The sequence below is a fragment of the Bufo bufo genome, chromosome 9 (genome assembly GCF_905171765.1).
Source record: "Bufo bufo chromosome 9, aBufBuf1.1, whole genome shotgun sequence".
Lineage (NCBI taxonomy): Eukaryota > Metazoa > Chordata > Amphibia > Anura > Bufonidae > Bufo > Bufo bufo.
Window position 1 is genome coordinate 69,619,285 of NC_053397.1, and position 19,540 is coordinate 69,638,824.

The 19,540-nt window shown below is 43.2% G+C and overlaps 1 protein-coding gene across 1 annotated transcript in view; it reads right to left on the reverse strand.

The window, feature by feature from the left end:
* RGS5 (regulator of G protein signaling 5) overlaps positions 1 to 19,540 on the reverse strand; it is a 133,608-nt gene that overhangs the window by 43,229 nt on the left and 70,839 nt on the right. The window contains exon 4 of the mRNA XM_040408464.1: positions 1,426 to 1,592. Within this exon, the coding sequence (XP_040264398.1) occupies positions 1,426 to 1,592 (167 nt within the window). The remainder of the gene's footprint in view (positions 1 to 1,425; positions 1,593 to 19,540) is intronic.

Sequence of the window (19,540 nt, forward strand, 5' to 3'; positions counted from 1 at the left end):
ACCATATGTGGAACCATTCACTTCAATGGGTCCGCAAAAACAACGGAACGTACTCCGTTTCCATATTAGTTTTCCGCAAAAAGTAGTGCATGTCCTATTATTGCCCGCAAATCACCGTCCGAGGCCCCATTCAAGTCAATGGGTCCGCAAAAAATACGGAACGCACACGGAACACATCCGTATTTCATCCGTATTTTGCGGATCCATACTGCAGACATGCTATGCCCAGTCCATATTGCTCATGTGTTTGGTGACTAATAAGTTACTGTTTCAGATCCGCAAAAAACGGATCGCATACGGAAACCATACGGATATGTTTTGTGGAATAACGGAACGGAAGAGGACTTAAATCACAGGAAAAAAAAACTCAGATACGGAACAACGGATTCGTGAAAAACGGACCACAAAACAACAACGGTCGTGTGCATAAGCCCAAAAGCAGAGTGCACATGCATGCGCATCGAGCTCCCCATCATCTCGAGGAGAGTTCCAAAAATAGCCTGGTGAACACTGTTTTTGTAAGTCAGCTAGCGATAAATAGAGAGTGTACTGCACAAGTGGTACCAATGCTACTTCCACCACCATGGGACTGCCAGAAATAGTCGAACTGGCACTCGGTTATTATCCATTGGTGTTGTGCCTAATCTACCACAACACAAGAAAGTGAGCACCCTCACTATATTCCTAACACATTTGATCTCAACATACTCACTCTATAATATATTATCAGAACTCCTATGCTGGTGAACGAAGGGTGCCTGTCCATGCACAGCTGCTCTATGCTGACTGCAAGAGGGTCCCATTCTGGAGATAGGAGTGGATCCTAGAGGTGGGACCCACACCTATCTGACATTGATGGCATATCCTAGCATTCATCGCTGAATGCGGCATCTGAGATAAAAAAAATTAGGGCTTTCAGGGGTTAATCGGTGAAAAAAAAATACTCAAATTATCCATTTGAGCGTGAAGAGGCCGTCGCGGCCATCTTGATTGAAGATCCCATGTGAAATCTTGCGAGGCGTGTGGTGTCAAACATCACCACGCATAATATTTTGTGCGCAATCTTCAATCAAGATGGCCACGGTGGCCTCTTGACAGTCAAATGGATGAGGTGACTATGATTTTTATTTTTTTACATTTCAGGGAAAATTGATTCGTTACCACGAAGCACAAGGAAATTCGGCTTCACAACTAATTGAATTTTCCCTAAAATTTGGATTGAAGTCCACTTCAAAAACTTTGATTCACTCAACACTAGTCGTGACCTAAGTCAGTAGTTTAGCTCAAGGCCATACTGGCACTGTTCTGATAGCAGAGAAGTCATAAAAGCAGCCCCGCAGACGTCTACTGAATTATACAAATACGCATAGATCCTCTAAGTGTAAAATAACATTTTGTCACTACACCTCTATTTTATCTAATTACCTCTCTGGGAGCCTCTGTTTGGATGAATTCTTCATAGATTTTCTTAGCCTTTGTAGCCAGCTTGGTTGGGGTCTTGGTCTTTTTGTAATCCTCACAAGCCATCCAGAACTCAATGTTCTCCTCGCTGAATTCCATCTTCAGAAAGTTCTGGAAGGCAGAAAGCCCATCTGGACAGTGGGTAAAAAAATATTTAAGGTCATAAAACATGAAAATTATTCATAGGTACTCAGATACATCACCCATAATGTGTCATCTGCTTTATTGACTTCATAGTAATATGATGGTACTGACTTCTACACACAAGGTGGTCATTTGCTGCCAAATTGAGAAACCATTGAAATTAATTTTTTATATAAAAATTCTATAGTTCCAGAATTTCAAATACTACTTCCCTTTACACATGGTCATCAAAAGGGGTAGCATCATCAGGATTGTGACTGTAGCAAGATCACTTAAAGACTCAGATATATTTATAGGCTCAGATATGTTAATGATTAGGGTCTCCTGATATATGCACAGTTTGAACAAAAGAATATGTTTACAAAATTAGAAAATACATCGACCTGTCACTGTAAAGATACAGTAGGGTAAATTCTTTAAAACAATAATTTCAGTACAGCTCTATCTCAGATTGTGGTCCTCCAAGACCAGCAGCTTGAGGGATCTTTTGTTGGAAGCTCCAAACCAGTCTTTCTTATAATGAGACCTGCAATTCAAATTACACTGACATTGAAATTAATGCTTGGGGTCCTCTTGGACTTCAGCCCATCCAACAGTATTGCTAGATAAATAGTTAGAAGAAGACCACTTATCCCACTGTAAGGGAAAAAGCTCTTGGCTGACAGTTATTACTTGTTCAATTCCAGCTTTGCTTGATCCTGGATGAGATGTTATTATGGATGATTGCAATGGCATGTCTGCTTTTGAAGAGCTATTCAGAGAATGTATCTATGGTGTTTTTCACTGATGCATTTATTAAATGGACTCAAGGAGATATAATTATCAAAACAGTTGTCCTAGAAATCTGCTTCTCAATGTTCAGAGCGCTGTAAGCTGTTTCACGTGTTAGAATAAAATAGTCAACTAAAATCTTGGCCTCAGTCTTAATGAAAACGGTAATGGCTAGTGTGTTCAGTAGCTCAGGATGTCATCAATATCAGATTGGTGGGGGTCTGACTCCTGGCATCCCCAGAGCACAGCAGTCTCTTCAAACAGCTGATCGGTGGGGGTGCTGGGAGGCCTCCCAGCACCCCCACCGATCAGCTGTTTGAAGAGACTGCTGTGCTCTGGGGATGCCAGGAGTCAGACCCCCACCAATCTGATATTGATAACCTACACTCAGGATAGACCATCAATATCCAAATCTCGGACAACCCCTTTAGTTTGTAGGATTTTTTAGAAGCAATACAAACATGTAGGATTAGCCAAGATCTGATGTCAGATGCCTCTACTGTAAGCTCAATTTCTTTATTCGAACTCAAGCTTTGATCTTTGTGAACGTTAAGTTTGGTTAATGTGTTTTTTAGAAATGCTTTCATTTCCACAGTGATAGCAATCACAATGTTAGGCTTTCTTCAAAGCCAAAGATGCAAGGAACTTGTCGGCATATGCACCGCTTTGACTTCTGGTGTTAGGCTCATTACATGATCTATGTTTTCTTGGAATCTGTTTTCAGCTAAATGATGTTTGTATGTACTGTAGAAATGAATGTCCTGTACAAGTATTTTTTCCTAGAAGACAACTCTTGGAAATACGTGATAAATGGGTACAAAGTGACAAGACTTATCTCCACCGCTCTATTTCCTGTTGCTGAGAGGAAGTTACATCATTCCTTTTGAGTTTTCTCCTGTTTGCCCACGCTTTCATTTAATTAACATCTTAATGTTTACAATAAAGATAAATGGCTCATTTGTAAAAGCGTCTAAGAACATGACCTTGTTATGAGCTTTCATTTATTTCGCAAGTAAATTAGTCTGAAGGGGGGCTGTATTAAAGATGTATGTAGCATTCATAAAATATGAATAAGAATGGAAGTGAAAAAAGCGGAGAAATGGAAGGCAAGATGCACTCAAGAATGTTGTCCTAAAATGCGGTAGCATCCATCACCGATAGGGCCCATTACATTATTTAATGGATAGCATGCTATTCCATCCATTTTTACCAGTATACTGATATATATTGTTCAGAAGAATTCAGATAGGACAAACGTTTGGCTTTCATCGGGCACATAGTACAACGCAAGCATACATTGTGGCGTAAAACACAAGCATGATGTGAAGTGAATCTATGGCATTTGTCTAAAGTATATTTCACAATGTATATGTTAGATGAAGGAGGAAAATAAGATATGAATGGAGCATAAATCAGTCTTTATCAAAAAAGACAAGTTACAGAAAGATGATCATCAGAACAAATGTTACTGTTTGCTTGGTGCTAGCTTATAATAAAGAATCACGAATATCATGGTAACCTTGGGCATTGTACTGACTTGCATGGAAAAATATCAAATCATTTGCATTCTCTTCTCTACCATTTACAGACGGTGGTAGATTAGGTTCTGGTCTGGATATAAAGGAACGAAAAGGACACTTGCCTAGATGGCTCAACCACTTAGGGGCCTCCATCACCCAGCTCCATCTAGTCCTTCCCATATACTCCTAGCAGCAAGAGATAAGACTTTGAATCTTTTTTTCATTACTAAGGGTTGGAACTCCGTTTTCGAACCTACTAAATAGAAGAAATTTGGTATTTATTGCCATAGGGAGAGGAGAATGGACATCAGCTTACCCAGTAGGGTAGCTAAAGGCTCATGGGCCCTGGTGCAAGAGTTCAGCTTGAGGCCCCCCTCCCCTCTATCAGTGCTTTGTGGCCAGGGGCAGGGAAGCACATAGCCCTTGTTCTGCCTGAGGCAAAAATTGAAACGGCACCTCCCCCCCCCATGCCATAATCTCGACCTAGCCCCTTCCCTCCAGCCAGAGGTGTAACTTGACCAGCATGCAGTTTTTATAACACTGGTGTCTTCGTATGCACCCTCTATAGCTATGCCCCTGAGCTTACCTCCCAGTCAATATTCAATGCACCAAGACTAGATTCCCCCAACAGCAGACACCAGGTCTGACCTCTTATGCACAGGGACAGACTGGCCATAGACCTTATGAGCGAACTTGTGTTTCAAGTTCAGCGTACAAGGTTCGGGTTATCTAAGAATTCTGTTATGGATTATGCTACCACGGACCATAAGTTATGGTCTGTGGTAGCGGAATGCATAATGGAATTCTTAAATAACCCGAACTTTGTACACCGAACTTGAAACACAAGTTCGCTCAACACTACTTACAGGGAAATTGCCCTGGGGGGATGGGGGGGGGAAGCGATGCCCAGGGGGCTGCCTGGACCCTCCTCACGGCTAGCCAGTGGAAGTTTTTAAGGATGCATTTTGTGATGCTGGCAATATTTTATGATGGACTGTGGTATTTGGCTCCATTGGGGTGGTATAATGTGCCACAATATGGTATTGCTGGCCCTGCCTTCCATGAATTTGGACCCGACTACAAAATGGGGCCACTTTTAGTATTTTTTCCAGGGCTACTTTAAGTTCCCAGTCTGCCCCTGCTTATACAGTAGGGATGTCATCCAGAAGTGATTTTTCTTCAGTTTGGATTACATGAAGTTATCTTTTTTGATGCACTGAGCGCCATAATAGGGAGTTGTGGATGGAAGCCCCTGTCTGACACTAGATGGTGCCGGCTACTGCCTCTTTACTCAAATATCTAGCATAGCTTGTCCATGCTTTATATTACATTTCTACCACTAAAGTCGCTCTCACACACAAAATATAATTACCTAGAAATCTTCATGTCATGGATCAGCAAGTGTGAACCTACTGTGCCACTGACTGGCTATACTCTGGAGGGGCGAGTCTAAGCAACTACCTGATTTTCACTAGAGCCTCTGGTGGGAGGATAGACTTGAGCCGTTGGGGTAGTTGCCAGGGACTACTCCAGAGCAGTTACCGAGTCAGTGGCAGCTGGTCCAGGCGGACCAGGAGGTACCTGAGTAGGTACCTGAAGTGTAGTCAGGCGAGCAGAGATGTTACCAGGAGCAACAGTGCAGGACAAAAGGATAAAGCAGAGATGTGGTCAAATAGGCAATAGGTCAGGGCAGGCGGCACAGGTCAGGCAATCTGGGTCAGCAACAGGAGAGTCAAAGCGAGCAGGCAGGGATCAGACAATAAGCAGAGTCCAGGAACAAAGTACAAGTCAGCAACACAAGTGGTTATCAGTCTCTTTAGCAAAAGACAAGGACCTTGACACTGATGCGTCTGGGAAGAGGGAAGAGCCACTTAAATACCTGCAGGAGAGCCAGGGTTGGTCAGCGAGGTCATCTGACTCAGCCCAGGGAGTGATGGGCTCCGCCCTTAGAGCAATGAAACATGAAACCAGCCGAACACAGGCAGTGACCAGGGCTGAGTGGAAGCTGTGGAGCGGAATCCTCAGAAGCAATACACACACCCTGGACTGCAGCAGTAAGCGGCGGAACAGCGGCGCCCCGCAGCCGCTGTTACACTTCACATATTATATTGGATGACATATCACCGGCAGCTACATTGTTTATGGTCATAATATTATAGGAAGGGGTGGAAACACAAAAATGCATTTTAATCACCTATTAGTAAAACATGTAAAAAAAATATATATATATATATAATCATCAGAAGGGTTGGACTGGGGTTCCTTGGGCCCACCAGAGGAATTTATTTTTCGGGCCCGACCCCTGTATCATCAATAAGTCTATTAGGTTTTGATGCAAAAAAAATAAACCCTGGTGGCAATGTATTGTTTAAAAAGGCAGCCCAAAATGTTTTTTTCTCCTGTTGCTTTGGGGCCCAGTATGGTGTCAGGGACTAGGCCCACCGGAGAATCCTCTGGAACTGATGCTGATTCCTCAGAAATATAGGAGACATTGTAGGTTAAGCATGTTATAGCTGCTCACTTTCATATACACTCATAATGTGATTATCTTGATTCATAGGCCTCATAACTTCTGCTTATGAAGTCCAACCATTAAAGAGGTTATCCCATGAGTAATGCAAAAAATGAAAATAAGACATTATTTAGTACGACAGCCCAACAAACTTAGAACCAGCCCTGTACCTCACATGGATCCAGAAATCTCCTCATTCATTGCTTCAATTGTTCTGCTCAATTTATTTTTAAACTGGCAGTTTAGGGGGTGTGCATTTTCTCAGGGGATGTGTCCTGTCTGCTGTAGCTAGTGGCAATTAAAGGATGGAATTGAGCATGTATGTCAATCTCAGTGAGCTGGACACAGAATGCAGAAAAAGCGCAAACAGCAGGTGGCGCTATACAGATATTTTTCAGTGAATAATAAGTGGCTAAGTGTACTTTCACACTAGCGTTAAAGTTTTCCGGTATTGAATTCCATCCTAGGGGCTCAATATCTGAATAAAAACGCTTTAGTTTTGTCCTAATGCATTCTGAATGGAAAGCATTCCGTTCAGTATGCATCAGGATGTCTTCAGTTTAGTCACTTTTATGGTATTTGGCCAAAGAAAATACCGCAGAATGCTGCAGTATTTTCTCCGGCCAAAATTCCGGAACACTTGCCTTAAAGGGAACCTGTCACCAGTTTTATGGAGTCCTAACTAAGGGCAACATAAATAAGTGACTGATTCTCTTAGCACAATGCTGGGTCACTTTCTTTAATTGACCCAGTCAATCTGCCAACATCTTGTATTGAAAAGCTCCAGCTCATAATGATGAGTCCTGAATATTCATGAGCTCCTGACTCTCCCCGCCTACCTGCTGCTGATTGACAGTTATTTTCCATATGAATCAGCAGCAGGTGGGCAGGGGAGTGGCTATAGCTCTGAATTAAATATACGCTGGACTCACGGACATCACGCTGGACTCAAATCAGCTCATTAGCATGCGGCATGTGGCATCTTTGTGTGTATATTATGAGGTAACCATCTGTCACACCAGTAAGTGAATACATCTAAGGTACTTTTTAGTAGTTAATGATTGTATATAATTTGTTAGATTATAATCAAATATCCACATGACAGGTTCCCTTTAATGCCAGATCCGGCATAATTTTCCATTGAAATGTATTAATGCCGGTATCAAGTGTTCCGGAAAAACAGATCCGGTTTCCAGACCTTTATAAATGTGAAAAGAATAAATACAGGATCCGTTTTTCCGGATGACACCGGAGAGACGGATCCGGTATTTCAATGCATTTGTCAGACGGATCCAGATCCGGAAACAAATGTTATTCGTTTGCACACGGATTTCCGTATTCCTCTAACGCTAGTGTGAAAGTACCTTAAATTAAAAAAAATTGTATTCAGAGCCAGGTGCTGGTTTTAAAAATGTAGAATATTTTTGTGGGAAAACATCTTTAAGGGAAATGTTTAAATTTCCCTACTATGATACCTAGAATAGTACTGTTTTTATTGGCCGTTTTGGACTAAATTGCAACTAGAGAATCAACTCCAGTGGACATCCAGATATGGGCTTTTACTGCTCACCATTTTTATATTACAATGATGAAGCTGAGTCATTCATGATGACATGTCATTTTTCCAGACGTGTCTGTTTTGTAAACCCTTGTATTCCCGCTAAAACAACAATTCAGGAGCACTAGTATTGTGCTGTTCCTCTGTTATTCCTTCTAAAGATTTAGGAATAAATTGACAGCCATTGTGTTACTATTTACCTTGTCAAAGGGGGTGTGTCCCTTCACAGTCTGGCACTATCAGCACTGATTGGACAATGTAAGCCTGTCAATTGTCAATGTCAGCTGTCAATTATTCATACATTTCTAGTAGAAATAACAGAGGAACGTCACAGTGCAGAGAAAAGATGCCCCAAAATTGTTATTTCACAGGAAATGCAAGTATTAAAAAAAAAAAAAATACATAGTAATATAGGCTGAAAAACAACAACCGTCCATCCACTTCAGACAGTTATCGTGCAAAGTTGATCCAGACGAAGGCAAAAAACCTCATGAGGTAGAAGCCAATTTTAGGGGCAAAAATTCCTTCCGACTCTCAATCAGGCAATCAGAATAACTCCCTCGATCAACGACCCTAGAATAATCAAAAAGGATTCCATCTGCTGTGTTGTTCTGTTTGGTAGGGTTAGGAAGCAGAGGCTAATTTCCATAAGTGTGACATATGTGTTTATATGTGTTAAATAGTTATTAATTGCACTAGCAATCTTGCATATTGGTCCATCATTATTCAAAACCTACCACACTGCCCTCGGCAAGAACGTGAGGAGATTAAAAGTGATGTCTACATACACCTAGGATATAAATACACTGTTGAGAGGGCCGAGCTAGAGTTCTCCCTCTCTTGACACAAGGACCACACATATGCTTGGGAAATAAATTACACTTAAAAACTGAATCCTAGCAAACAGCATGACATATTGGTGAATTCCAGATGTAGGATTTCTGCGCCCATGTATTTTTAACTTAGTAATTGGAAATCTAGATACTTAATATTTCTAAAACCAGCAGGCGATGAAAGAAATGTATTCCTGTAATACAAGGAAGCATACATAGTGAATGCTGCTCCCTTGAAATGGCTATTTCTGTGAATATATGGGAAGATTAGTCTGATAGGTTGTGAGTGGACTTCACCCTGAAATAGTAGAGTGCTGGGAAACAGGAGGATGATGGAACCTCATCTGAAAATCTTTTTGGCACACAGCAAACTTCACAAAGGCTTGGATCACCATAGATGGATACAAGGGCATACGTATCATGCATCAGGATGAGGGGCTCTACTCACGATGACCACATTCTAGTTCTCACTACATGGAAAAAGCCTAAGTAAGGCTCTTCTTCATTGGGCAACCAACAGGAAAACAGATAGAGGTTCATGATCATGTTGTCTTTCTCTTCTAAAAGCAATGGAAAGAAATGGGGAAAATCGAGAAGTGAGCAATGGGGCAAATCAAGTAGTGGGAGAGGGAATGGTATAAGCAAAGCACCTCAAATGGCACTCACACATTATTATGCATCAGGATGAGGGGGCTCGGATCAAGATGACCACATTTTAGTTCAGACAACATGGAGAAAAATGTATGTAAGGCTCTTCTCCATGAGCATTGCAACAAAGGGGAAAAGAGACAGAGGATCATGATGCCCTTCTATTCTACAAGGGATGGAAAGAAAAATCAAGTGGACCATTCATTTCTTAAATGGGAGAGGGAATGGTGTAGATCGATGGGTCTAATGGGGTCCATGTTTACTTTTTGTTAGGTGAAGTGTACTAGCACTCGATATTGCAAATAATTTTCAATGCTTTCCTGAAAAATAGTCAACTTCTGATGTGTTTGGCTCAGTATGAGCCTTCCTCAAACACTCAATGTTAAGCATTTCAGAAAAGCTCATGCTGAGCTGAAACACATCATTAGGTTGACTATAATGTAGTAAAGCACTGAAGATTATTTTCAAAATCGAGTGACGGTCCTCTTCCACTCACTGAACTCTAGGCTTGCACTTTGCAACCTATGGACATAGGCACCACTGCATAGGAGACGAGTGCTAGCTAGACTACTGTATATACAATACTTTTTGTTAGGGTCTACTTTATTGTGTCTAGGAGTTTCTGGGACCTAGGTAATGGCACATTTACACATTGCATTTTTACACCATGAATTGGTGATGTTTTCAAAATGTGTAGCAACTTACAGCTGGCACGTTGCCACAATGCCAGAATCATTAACAAAATCTAACAAAGCTAGATGTTTAGCAATTCTAGGGTTGTGGCAAATTGAGAGCCACACTACTACCCCATTGAGTTCCATTATGTCCTGAGGCTGCCATGCTTATTGCAGCCCAAGTTTCTGTGTAGGCTAATAGGTAGGGGCCAAATAATTACTAGATCTGAACCTATACTTCATTAAGAAGATCACCTGACCACAGCAATCTTTGGTCATGCAATTAAATCAAGAAAGTGGAAAACCGCGCTGCTTCACCCTTTCCCTGCGTCACCACTCAGGGTCACACCTCCTTTGTTACAATATAAAAATACAATTTAAAAATACATAAAAATTTATCATAAAAGAAGTGTATAAATAGTTTCAATAAAAGTCAACAGATTCACAGTATCAAAATACATAAAACAAATAAAACCATCTTTCTATTACTCGCTCCTAATAGATCTAAACCCACCTCTTTCAATACCCCTCCACACTTCTATCTCAGGCCAGCCCCCTCTAGCTCATCACAGCGGCTGCTCAATCACCTCATTCATTCTGTCACATGACTCGACTCGTCAGACCTTCAATCCACCTCTCATCCTATCCCGGTTAGGAAGCACTCCTCCCATCACAGGTCCTACCTGGTCACAGGTAAAAGAAGTGGAGGATGTACAATACCCCTCCACACTTCTATCTCAGGCCGGCCCCTTCTAGCTGGTCACAGCGGCTCTGCTCAATCACCTCATTCATTCTGTCACATGACTTGACTAGTCAGCCCCGGACTACTACATCAGACCTTCAATCCACCTCTCATCCTATCCCGGTTAGGAAGAACTCCTCCCATCACAGGTCCTACCTGGTCACAGGTAAAAGAAGTGGAGGATGTACAATACCCCTCCACACTTCTATCTCAGGCCGGCCCCTTCTAGCTGGTCACAACGGCTCTGCTCAATCACCTCATTCATTCTGTCACATGACTTGACTAGTCAGCCCCGGACTACTACATCAGACCTTCAATCCACCTCTCATCCTATCCCGGTTAGGAAGTACTCCTCCCATCACAGGTCCTACCTGGTCACAGGTAAGAGAAGTGGAGGATGTACAATAGACCGGACTATACGATGCAAGGTTTTAAATCGCACTCGATGTTCAGTCCGTGAGGTTGCAAAGTGCCCAAATTGTACATCCATTCCACCTCTTTTTTGTTGATTTTGGCACAGAAGTCCCACCCACGTCAGTGTGTTTTAACTAGTTCTACACCAGTGAACCTTAATCCTTTGGGATTCTTTTGATGACATTTATTGAAATGTAGGGGTACACTATGGGTCTCCAGGCCTTTTTTTATGTTGCGAATATGCTCCTGTACCCTTATCTTTAATTTTCTGGTGGTCCTCCATACGTACTGGAGGCCACATGGGCATTCCAGCACATAAATCACTCCTATGCTCTCGCATGTGATACTCCCCTTGATTTTAAAGTCCTGTTGATTTTTTCCTGAATTAATAGACTGAACATTGCTCCCCTTATCTGACTTCCCTCTGTTTTTGCAGGGAAGACAAAAACCGCACCAGGAGAACTTATTTGTTTTTTGCTTATCTATTGATTTGCATTCGGCACTATGTACCAGGTGTTGCCGTAGGTTAGGGGCTTTTTTGAAAATAACCAGAGGGTGTTCAGGGAGAACTTCCCCTAGAAAGGGGTCATTTTTGAGAATACCCCAATTTTTGCGGATCGCTTTTTTTCCTGCGTTAGTGTTGAACTGGGTAATAAAACTGAATCTATAGTCTATAGTCCTATCTTTTTTTGCACCACTCTTTTCCTTTCCACTTCCCTCGATCTCTTCTATACACCTAGTCAGATCTTTATCCGTATATCCCTTCTCCAAAAACCTTTCTTTAATATTGTGAATCTGTTCTTGAAACACTTTTTCATCGGTACAGTTCCGATAAATTCTCTTGAACTGCCCTTTAGGGATATTTCTAAGCCAGGGGTTATGATGGCAACTTGACATATTGATGTAAGCATTTACATCGGTGACTTTAGAAAACTTCTTCGTTTTTAGCCTGCCCTCCTCCACAAAAATAGTCAGGTCTAGAAAATCTACCGTACTGGCACTAATAGTACTGGTAAAATAAAGGTTCCAGTCATTGATATTTAGTTTGGCAATAAAATCCTCCAGACTTTGCCTCTCTCCTCTCCAGACTAGTAGGCAGTCATCAATATATCTGCGCCAGGTAATCAGTTCACCCTTTTCCAGTGTTTTACTTAGCACCGGGCTGATGTTATCTTCCTCCTATGAGGCCATAAAAAGATTTGCGAAGCTGGGGGAGAATTTCGCCCCCATCGCGGTCCTGGTGCACTGCAAGTAAAAAGTGCTCTCAAAAATAAAATAATTATGGCACAAACAAAAATTGGTACATTTTAGTATGAAGTCCCTTTGGACAGGATTCATATTGGGGTTCCTGCTGAGGGCCTGCTCTACACCCCTCAGTCCCAAATCCTTGGGAATGACGGTGTAGAGTGAGGTGACATCAACAGTGGCCAAAAATATATTATCTCCAATGGGCCCCATATCATTCACCAGCTGTATTACACTTCCAGAATCCCCTCAAATACAAGAGAATCTGCGAAACAGAACTCTGGAGGAAAAAATCAACATACTCCGACAGCCTACTAGTCACCAAATTTATTCCTGAGACTATAGGTCTCCCGGGAGGATAGCTAAGACTTTTGTGGATTTTTGGGAGGTGGTAGATGACCGGTGTAACTGGATGTTTAATCTGCAGATAGTCAAATTCTTTCTTATTTAGGGTACCCTCATCAGAGCCATCTTGGAGGAGTTTGAATTTATTTTTCTGAAATTCAATGACCGGATTACTTTTTAGTTTCCGATAAGTATCCCCATCTGCAAGGAGCCTAGGTATTTATTTGTTATAATTTTCTACATCCATAATAACCACCCCTCCCCCTTTATCTGCTGGTTTAATCACAATTTTTTCATTAGTCTCCAGATTTTTGAGTGCCAATTTTTCTCCTGTGTAAAATTAAAATACCTTGAGACCTTGGTTTAGTGTCTGATCTTTCAAGTTCTCGTATCAGACCTCTTTTGAAACTCTCTACACAGTTATTCTCTTTAATAACTGGGAAGAATTTTGACTTATCACGTAACTGTGTATGAACAGTCCCCGTAGCCATTTCAGCATTTTTAATAGGCGCTGCCTGGTTATTTATAAAATATTTAGTGATGTTCAGTTTTCTTATATATTTGTGGATATCAAGGAAAGCTTCAAACTTATTCGGCCTTTTTGTGGGTGCAAATTTAAGACAAATTTAAGGATTAAGGTTCACTGGTGTAGAACTAGTTAAAACACACTGACGTGGGGGGACTTCTGTGCCAAAATCAACAAAAAAGAGGTGGAATGGACGTACAATTTGGGCACTTTACAACCTCACGGACCTTGCATCATATAGTCCGGTCTATTGTACATCCTCCACTTCTCTTACCTGTGACCATGTAGGACCTGTGATGGGAGGAGTTCTTCCTAACCGGGATAGGATGAGAGGTGGATTGAAGGTCTGACTAAGTAGTCTGGGGCTGACTAGTCAAGTCATGTGGCAGAATGAATGAGGTGATTGAGCAGAGCCGCTGTGACCAGCTAGAAGGGGCCGGCCTGAGATAGAAGTGTGGAGGGGTATTGTACATCGTCCACTTCTTTTACCTGTGACCAGGTAGGACCTGTGATGGGAGGAGTTCTTCCTAACCGGGATAGGATGAGAGGTGGATTGAAGGTCTAATGAGTCGAGTCATGTGACAGAATGAATGAGATGATTGAGCAGAGCGGCTGTGACCAGCTAGAGGGGGCTGGCCTGAGATAGAAGTGTGGAGGGGTATTGAAAGAGGTGGGTTTAGATCTATTAGGAGAGAGTACTAGAAAGATGGTTTTATTTGTTTTATGTATTTTGATACTGTGAATCTGTTGACTTTTATTGAAACTATTTATACACTTCTTTTATGATAAATTTTGATGTATTTTTATATTGTAACAAAGGAGGCGTGACCCTGAGTGGTGACGCAGGGAAAGGGTGTGCCTTTTAATAGTATTTAAGATTGGTTTCTGATGCTAAGATGTTCGCTCCTGACGAAGCGTGACAGCGAAACCCGGGTCGGGCGATACCGAATTGTGCATACCATTGTTTTATGCGTTTTATCAGAGATACTGTTGTAAGTACAATAAATCTTTGCATGTGATGGTGGCAGTCTGGGCCTCCCTATTGTTGTGACCTTTAATTACTCACAGGAGTGTTGGAGAGAGGAGGAATCCTCGGGTATACCCCTTGCAGATCCTTCCCCGTGCCTTTTGTAACCCATACCAAGAAGGGAAGAAGTATATCAAGCAGCCCAGTTTTCCACTTTCTTGATTTATTTGCTTCTGTGATCTTCCCACATCGCATTGAAAACCTGCAGCGCAAGATTACAGATACAGATACGTATACTAGTGACTTTTTTACTGTGAATTTGGTCATGCAATACCTGTTGAGGCCAAAGTTGCCGGTTGGTCCCAGCATTATCCCAATGGTTTAATAGATTTTGAACGTGTGGAGGATGGTTGACAACCATATTTTCCTCTATATTGTTTTTTTATGTATCTATAGTATCCCTGTGTTTTAATTCCCATGGTTGATAAAATGGGGACCAAATACTGTAGAGTGATAGAGAAGGAAAGAAGCTTCCCCAAGTAACACGTCTGTTTATTCCCAGAATGGGGGTGAGAACTATGGGGCTTACCGTAGCGATCACAGCACAGGACTTTCAAGACTTTAAAGATAATAAGGTGTATCTGTTCTTAACAAATCCCGATTCAGTTCAGAACACCGATCTCTCTACTGAAACTGAGGCCTCTGATACTGAGAGGGAAAGACACCCAAAGACTAGAGGTCGTGGGCGGGGAGGCTTTAGAGCCAGAGGACATGGTGGTCATTTTAGGAACAACCAACTGGCTAAGCCCCCCCAGTCCACGCCCCACCCCCTCGACATCCCCTTTTTTAGATCAGGGAACGCATTACCCGCTGAGAAACCGGAATACCCAATCATCAGTAATTCATTAATAACGACAACTGATAAACTAGTCATTAACTTATCTTCTCGTTCCCTGACAGAAATCGAGACCAAACTACTCAGACGAGGCCTCTCCTTTGTCCCCACTACCGGATTTGATCTGTTCCGTTGGACGCGTGATCTCCACCTTTTTGCTCGAAAGCTGAGGTGGCATAAGTATCATAAATTGAGGGATAAGAAAGAAAGCTGAGAATTAGGCATCCTGGTAGAGATTTTGAGTGACGTCAGCTTGCTTTTTAACCTTGACATCACACCGACTAACGCCCAGGGGGTGAGTCTCTTCACTTCACTGAAAAATAAAAGCACTAAGATGCCCCCATTAGGAGACGTTTTGTGTATTGACGTCTTCCTTAAACACACCACATCCGAACTCTCCGCCCTCAGTCCTATTCCCCCAAGGTATAACTGTAGTAAGGAAGAGAGATATGCCATTAAAGCTCTAGAGACAGATAAAAACATCATAATCAAACCCTCATATGAGGGAGGCAACGTAGTTGTCATAGACACCTCAGCTTATAAAGAAATGTGTCTGACCATTCTTAAGGATAGAACCAGCTACAAAATCCTCCCTGGCGATCCCACGGGCAGACTTCAGGGGACACTCCGGCAGATTCTACTGCAAGCCAAATCTGACAGTTTGATCAATAATGAGGAATATGAGTTCCTTTACCCCCGCCATCCTGTTACGGCTACCTTTTATTGTTTACCGAAGGTCCACAAGGGGACCTCCCCCATTAAGGGGCGCTCCATTGTCTCCAGGGTGGGTAGCTTGTCACAACATTGTGGCATTTACGTGGATCAAATTTTAGGCCCTTTTGTGCAGTCCCTACCCTCCTACGTGAGGGATACAGGGGATCTCCTCGGCAAACTGGAGGATATTTGTGTCGCACCAGAATGGTTCCTGGCCTCTATCGATGTAGAGGCACTCTATTATTCTATCCCTCATGAGAAGGGCCTGGAGGCTACGGCACATTTTCTGAAGACTAGGGTCCAACAGTTCTCGATGCATAACACCTTGGACTGTTGAACTTTGTGTTATCCAGTAACTTATTTTTGTTTGATGGCCGGCTGTACCACCAGCTCAGGGGCACCGCTATGGGCAGCTTGTGTGCGCCGTCCTATGCGAATTTGCTCCTGGGCTGGTGGGAAGAGTCTGTAGTATTTGGGGAACCATCACATTGGCACACGGACTACATTGCCCTCTGGTCTCGCTACATTAATGACATCTTCATACTATGGAGCGGGCCAGAGGGGGAATTCAATAGGTTTGTCTTTGAGCTTAAACCACAATGCCTTTAACCTTAGATTCACTTCTGTAATCGTGAGAGATTGCCTCCCCTTTTTGGATGTCTCTATTTCTAGGGACAACGAGGGGGCCTGATGACGAGCATATATCGCAAACCAACAGCGACAAACTCTCTCCTTAGATGGGTTAGCTGTCATTCTGTCCCCCTTAAGAGGGGGATACCTACGGGACAGTATCTGAGATTGAAACGGAACTGTTCAGAAAAGGGTGACTTCAAACGTCAGGCGAGGGACTTGAGGACTAGATTCCTAGAACGGGGGTATCCGGATAAGACCCTAAGATCTGCCTACCAACGAGCACAGGGGCTAACATGCACTGCTCTTCTGCATCCCATCATACATGCAGCACAAGGATCCCCAAAAAATGTACGAATTATAGGAACCTTTGATGCGGCTGCATCTCAGGTAAAAAGCGTTCTTGAACGCCACTGGGATACCCTACTGATGGACCCGGACTTGGCCGAAGTCCTCAGTCCCCACGTCTCTGTGACCTTTAGGAGAGGCAGCAACTTAAGGGACAGACTGGTACACGGCCATTTTAGTCCCCCGGGTAGACCCGGCACGTGGCTCGACAGGCTCGTGACAGGTTGTTATAGGTGTGGCCACTGCAGCTTCTGTGACTTTCTCGTACAAGGCAAATCTTTCAGAGAGGATCCCGCTGAAACCATCTACTACATACGGGATTTCATTAATTGTCGCATTACCGGTGTAATTTATCTACTCACCTGTATATGCGGCTTACGCTACGTGGGTAAGACCCAAAGGGAGTTGCGTAAACGCATGTGTGAACATGTTAGCGACATACACAACAAGATGGATACTCCCATAGCACGTCATGTACAATCTTCCCACAATGGCCGTACTTCATCAGTCCGATTTATGGCTACCGAGCACGTTAAAAAAACGAAACGGGGGGAGATTGGGACAAGCTCATCCTCCAGAAAGAGTGCGGATGGATATTCAAACTCAACACTCCTACCCCTCATGGTCTGAATGAGCATCTCAACTTTGGCTGCTTCTTATGACTCTTTTACGTGTTGCAATTTTCCGTGGGCGTTCACTTCTGACCCTAGTATTTTTATGTTAGGGCAGACACCACTCCCCCTGTTTGGGCCATTGTTTCTTTTTTCCTGACAATTAATACCCCTATTCATGGTCTGCTTTGAGGGCTGTCTTACACCATTCCCTCAGCATATATGTACCCAAGAGGTTGGAGTGGCAGCACGGCTCTCGTATACTTGATTGAGGTGCTCCTCCCCCCACTTTTGTATTTTACTAGTGGAGCATTGCCCTCCTTACTGGCCTCCTATACCATTTTTAGCCACCAGGAGGCACTCTCCACACTACGTGCCATATAGAGCATTAACTTATGCTCCCTATGGTGTGCATCATCGGTGGTCATTGCATTGGCTCTGAACGTCTCTTATGCCGTCATTGCTCCACATCCCGGCATCCTTCGGGTTGCCAGTTTCAATGACCTGAGGGTGCAAGCACGCGCACCCGCGATTCCTGGTGCGCGGTTACGTCATCGCCCGGCGTCCGATCACGTGCTGTCGGGAGCGCCGGGCGCGCACCATTACGTCGTCACCTGGCGCCCTGTCGCGTGAAGACTGGGAACGCTGGATGCGCTAGCTCCGCCCAGCCCCTCTTTATATTCTGGCTCTCTAGCCATAGATGCTGCCGGACTATTTTCTTAGCAGGGACACCATCACCTTGGTGATACCCACCCCCTGGTACACAGCCATACACTGACAACGGCCATTCAAAGTAAGTGTCACCTCCCCTTTCACCTTGAGCTGATTGGGTCTGAGGTGTTTTGTTACTATTCTTACTAGATTTTTTCTTATTTGTTCTATTTTTAGGTTAAACATCAGTGCTGTGCCGTACGCCGCCTTGTGGTACTAACCTGTTGATCCGTTTGCCCCGTGTCTCCTGAAGAATCTAGGTGCTCATATAAATGAAACGCGTTGGTACACCCACAGTTTACCCCTTTTTGCTTTATACCTTTCCTAGGTTTGGCCCCATAAGCCATTCCCCTTCAGCTATCCTTTTATTTTGGATAGGGCCTCTATAGGGTTTCTAGCATAGGTTCAAGTTCCAGCCGGGGCCACCCCTTGCGGGGCTTTTTGGACCCTGCACCTAGGATTCTATAGGGTGGACTAAGCCAAGTAGGGTGTGGTAGGGTCAGCTTCCCTCCCTCAGGTCTTTTCTTCACCAGCCACCCATTAGTCCGCGTAAGGTGCCATCCGCAACACTTTGTTCCATTGCAGAAACTTTTTTCCACAATGGAGACACAACAATTATGAATGTTTGTTTGTGTCAAGTAGTCATACTCGGTACCCATCCAGCCACTTTAACGTGCCACCCAGCGCTTTAGACGGTCCTATATCGATGGCCAGTTGAGCTCTGGGCCCGCCACACAAGTTTTTTGTTTCTTTGTGTCGTTTGTTAAGTAGGGGCCTATATATTTTATCTAAGAATATTATTTAAAATTAAGTTATACCAAGTCACTGCCCCTCTTTTTTTACGTGCAATTCTCTGTTTTGGAGCAGTATTCAGGGGTGGGCATACGTCTACTCCTCTTCCCTGATTGACCAGTTTATTATGAAAGAAATGAATTCCTGTAATACAAGGAAGCATACATTGTGAATGCTGCTCCCTTGAAATGGCTATTTCTGTGAATATATGGGAAGATCAGTCTGATAGGTTGTGAGTGGACTTCACCCTGAAATGGTAGAGTGCTGGGAAACAGGAGGATGATGGAACCTCATCTGAAAATCTTTTTGGAACACAGCAAACCTTCACAAAGGCTTGGATGACCATAGATGCATACAAGGGCATACGTATCATGCATCAGGATGAGGGGCTCCGCTCAGGATGACCACATTCTAGTTCTCACTACATGGAGAAAGCCTAAGTATGGCTCTTCTTCATTAGGCATTCAACAGGAAAACAG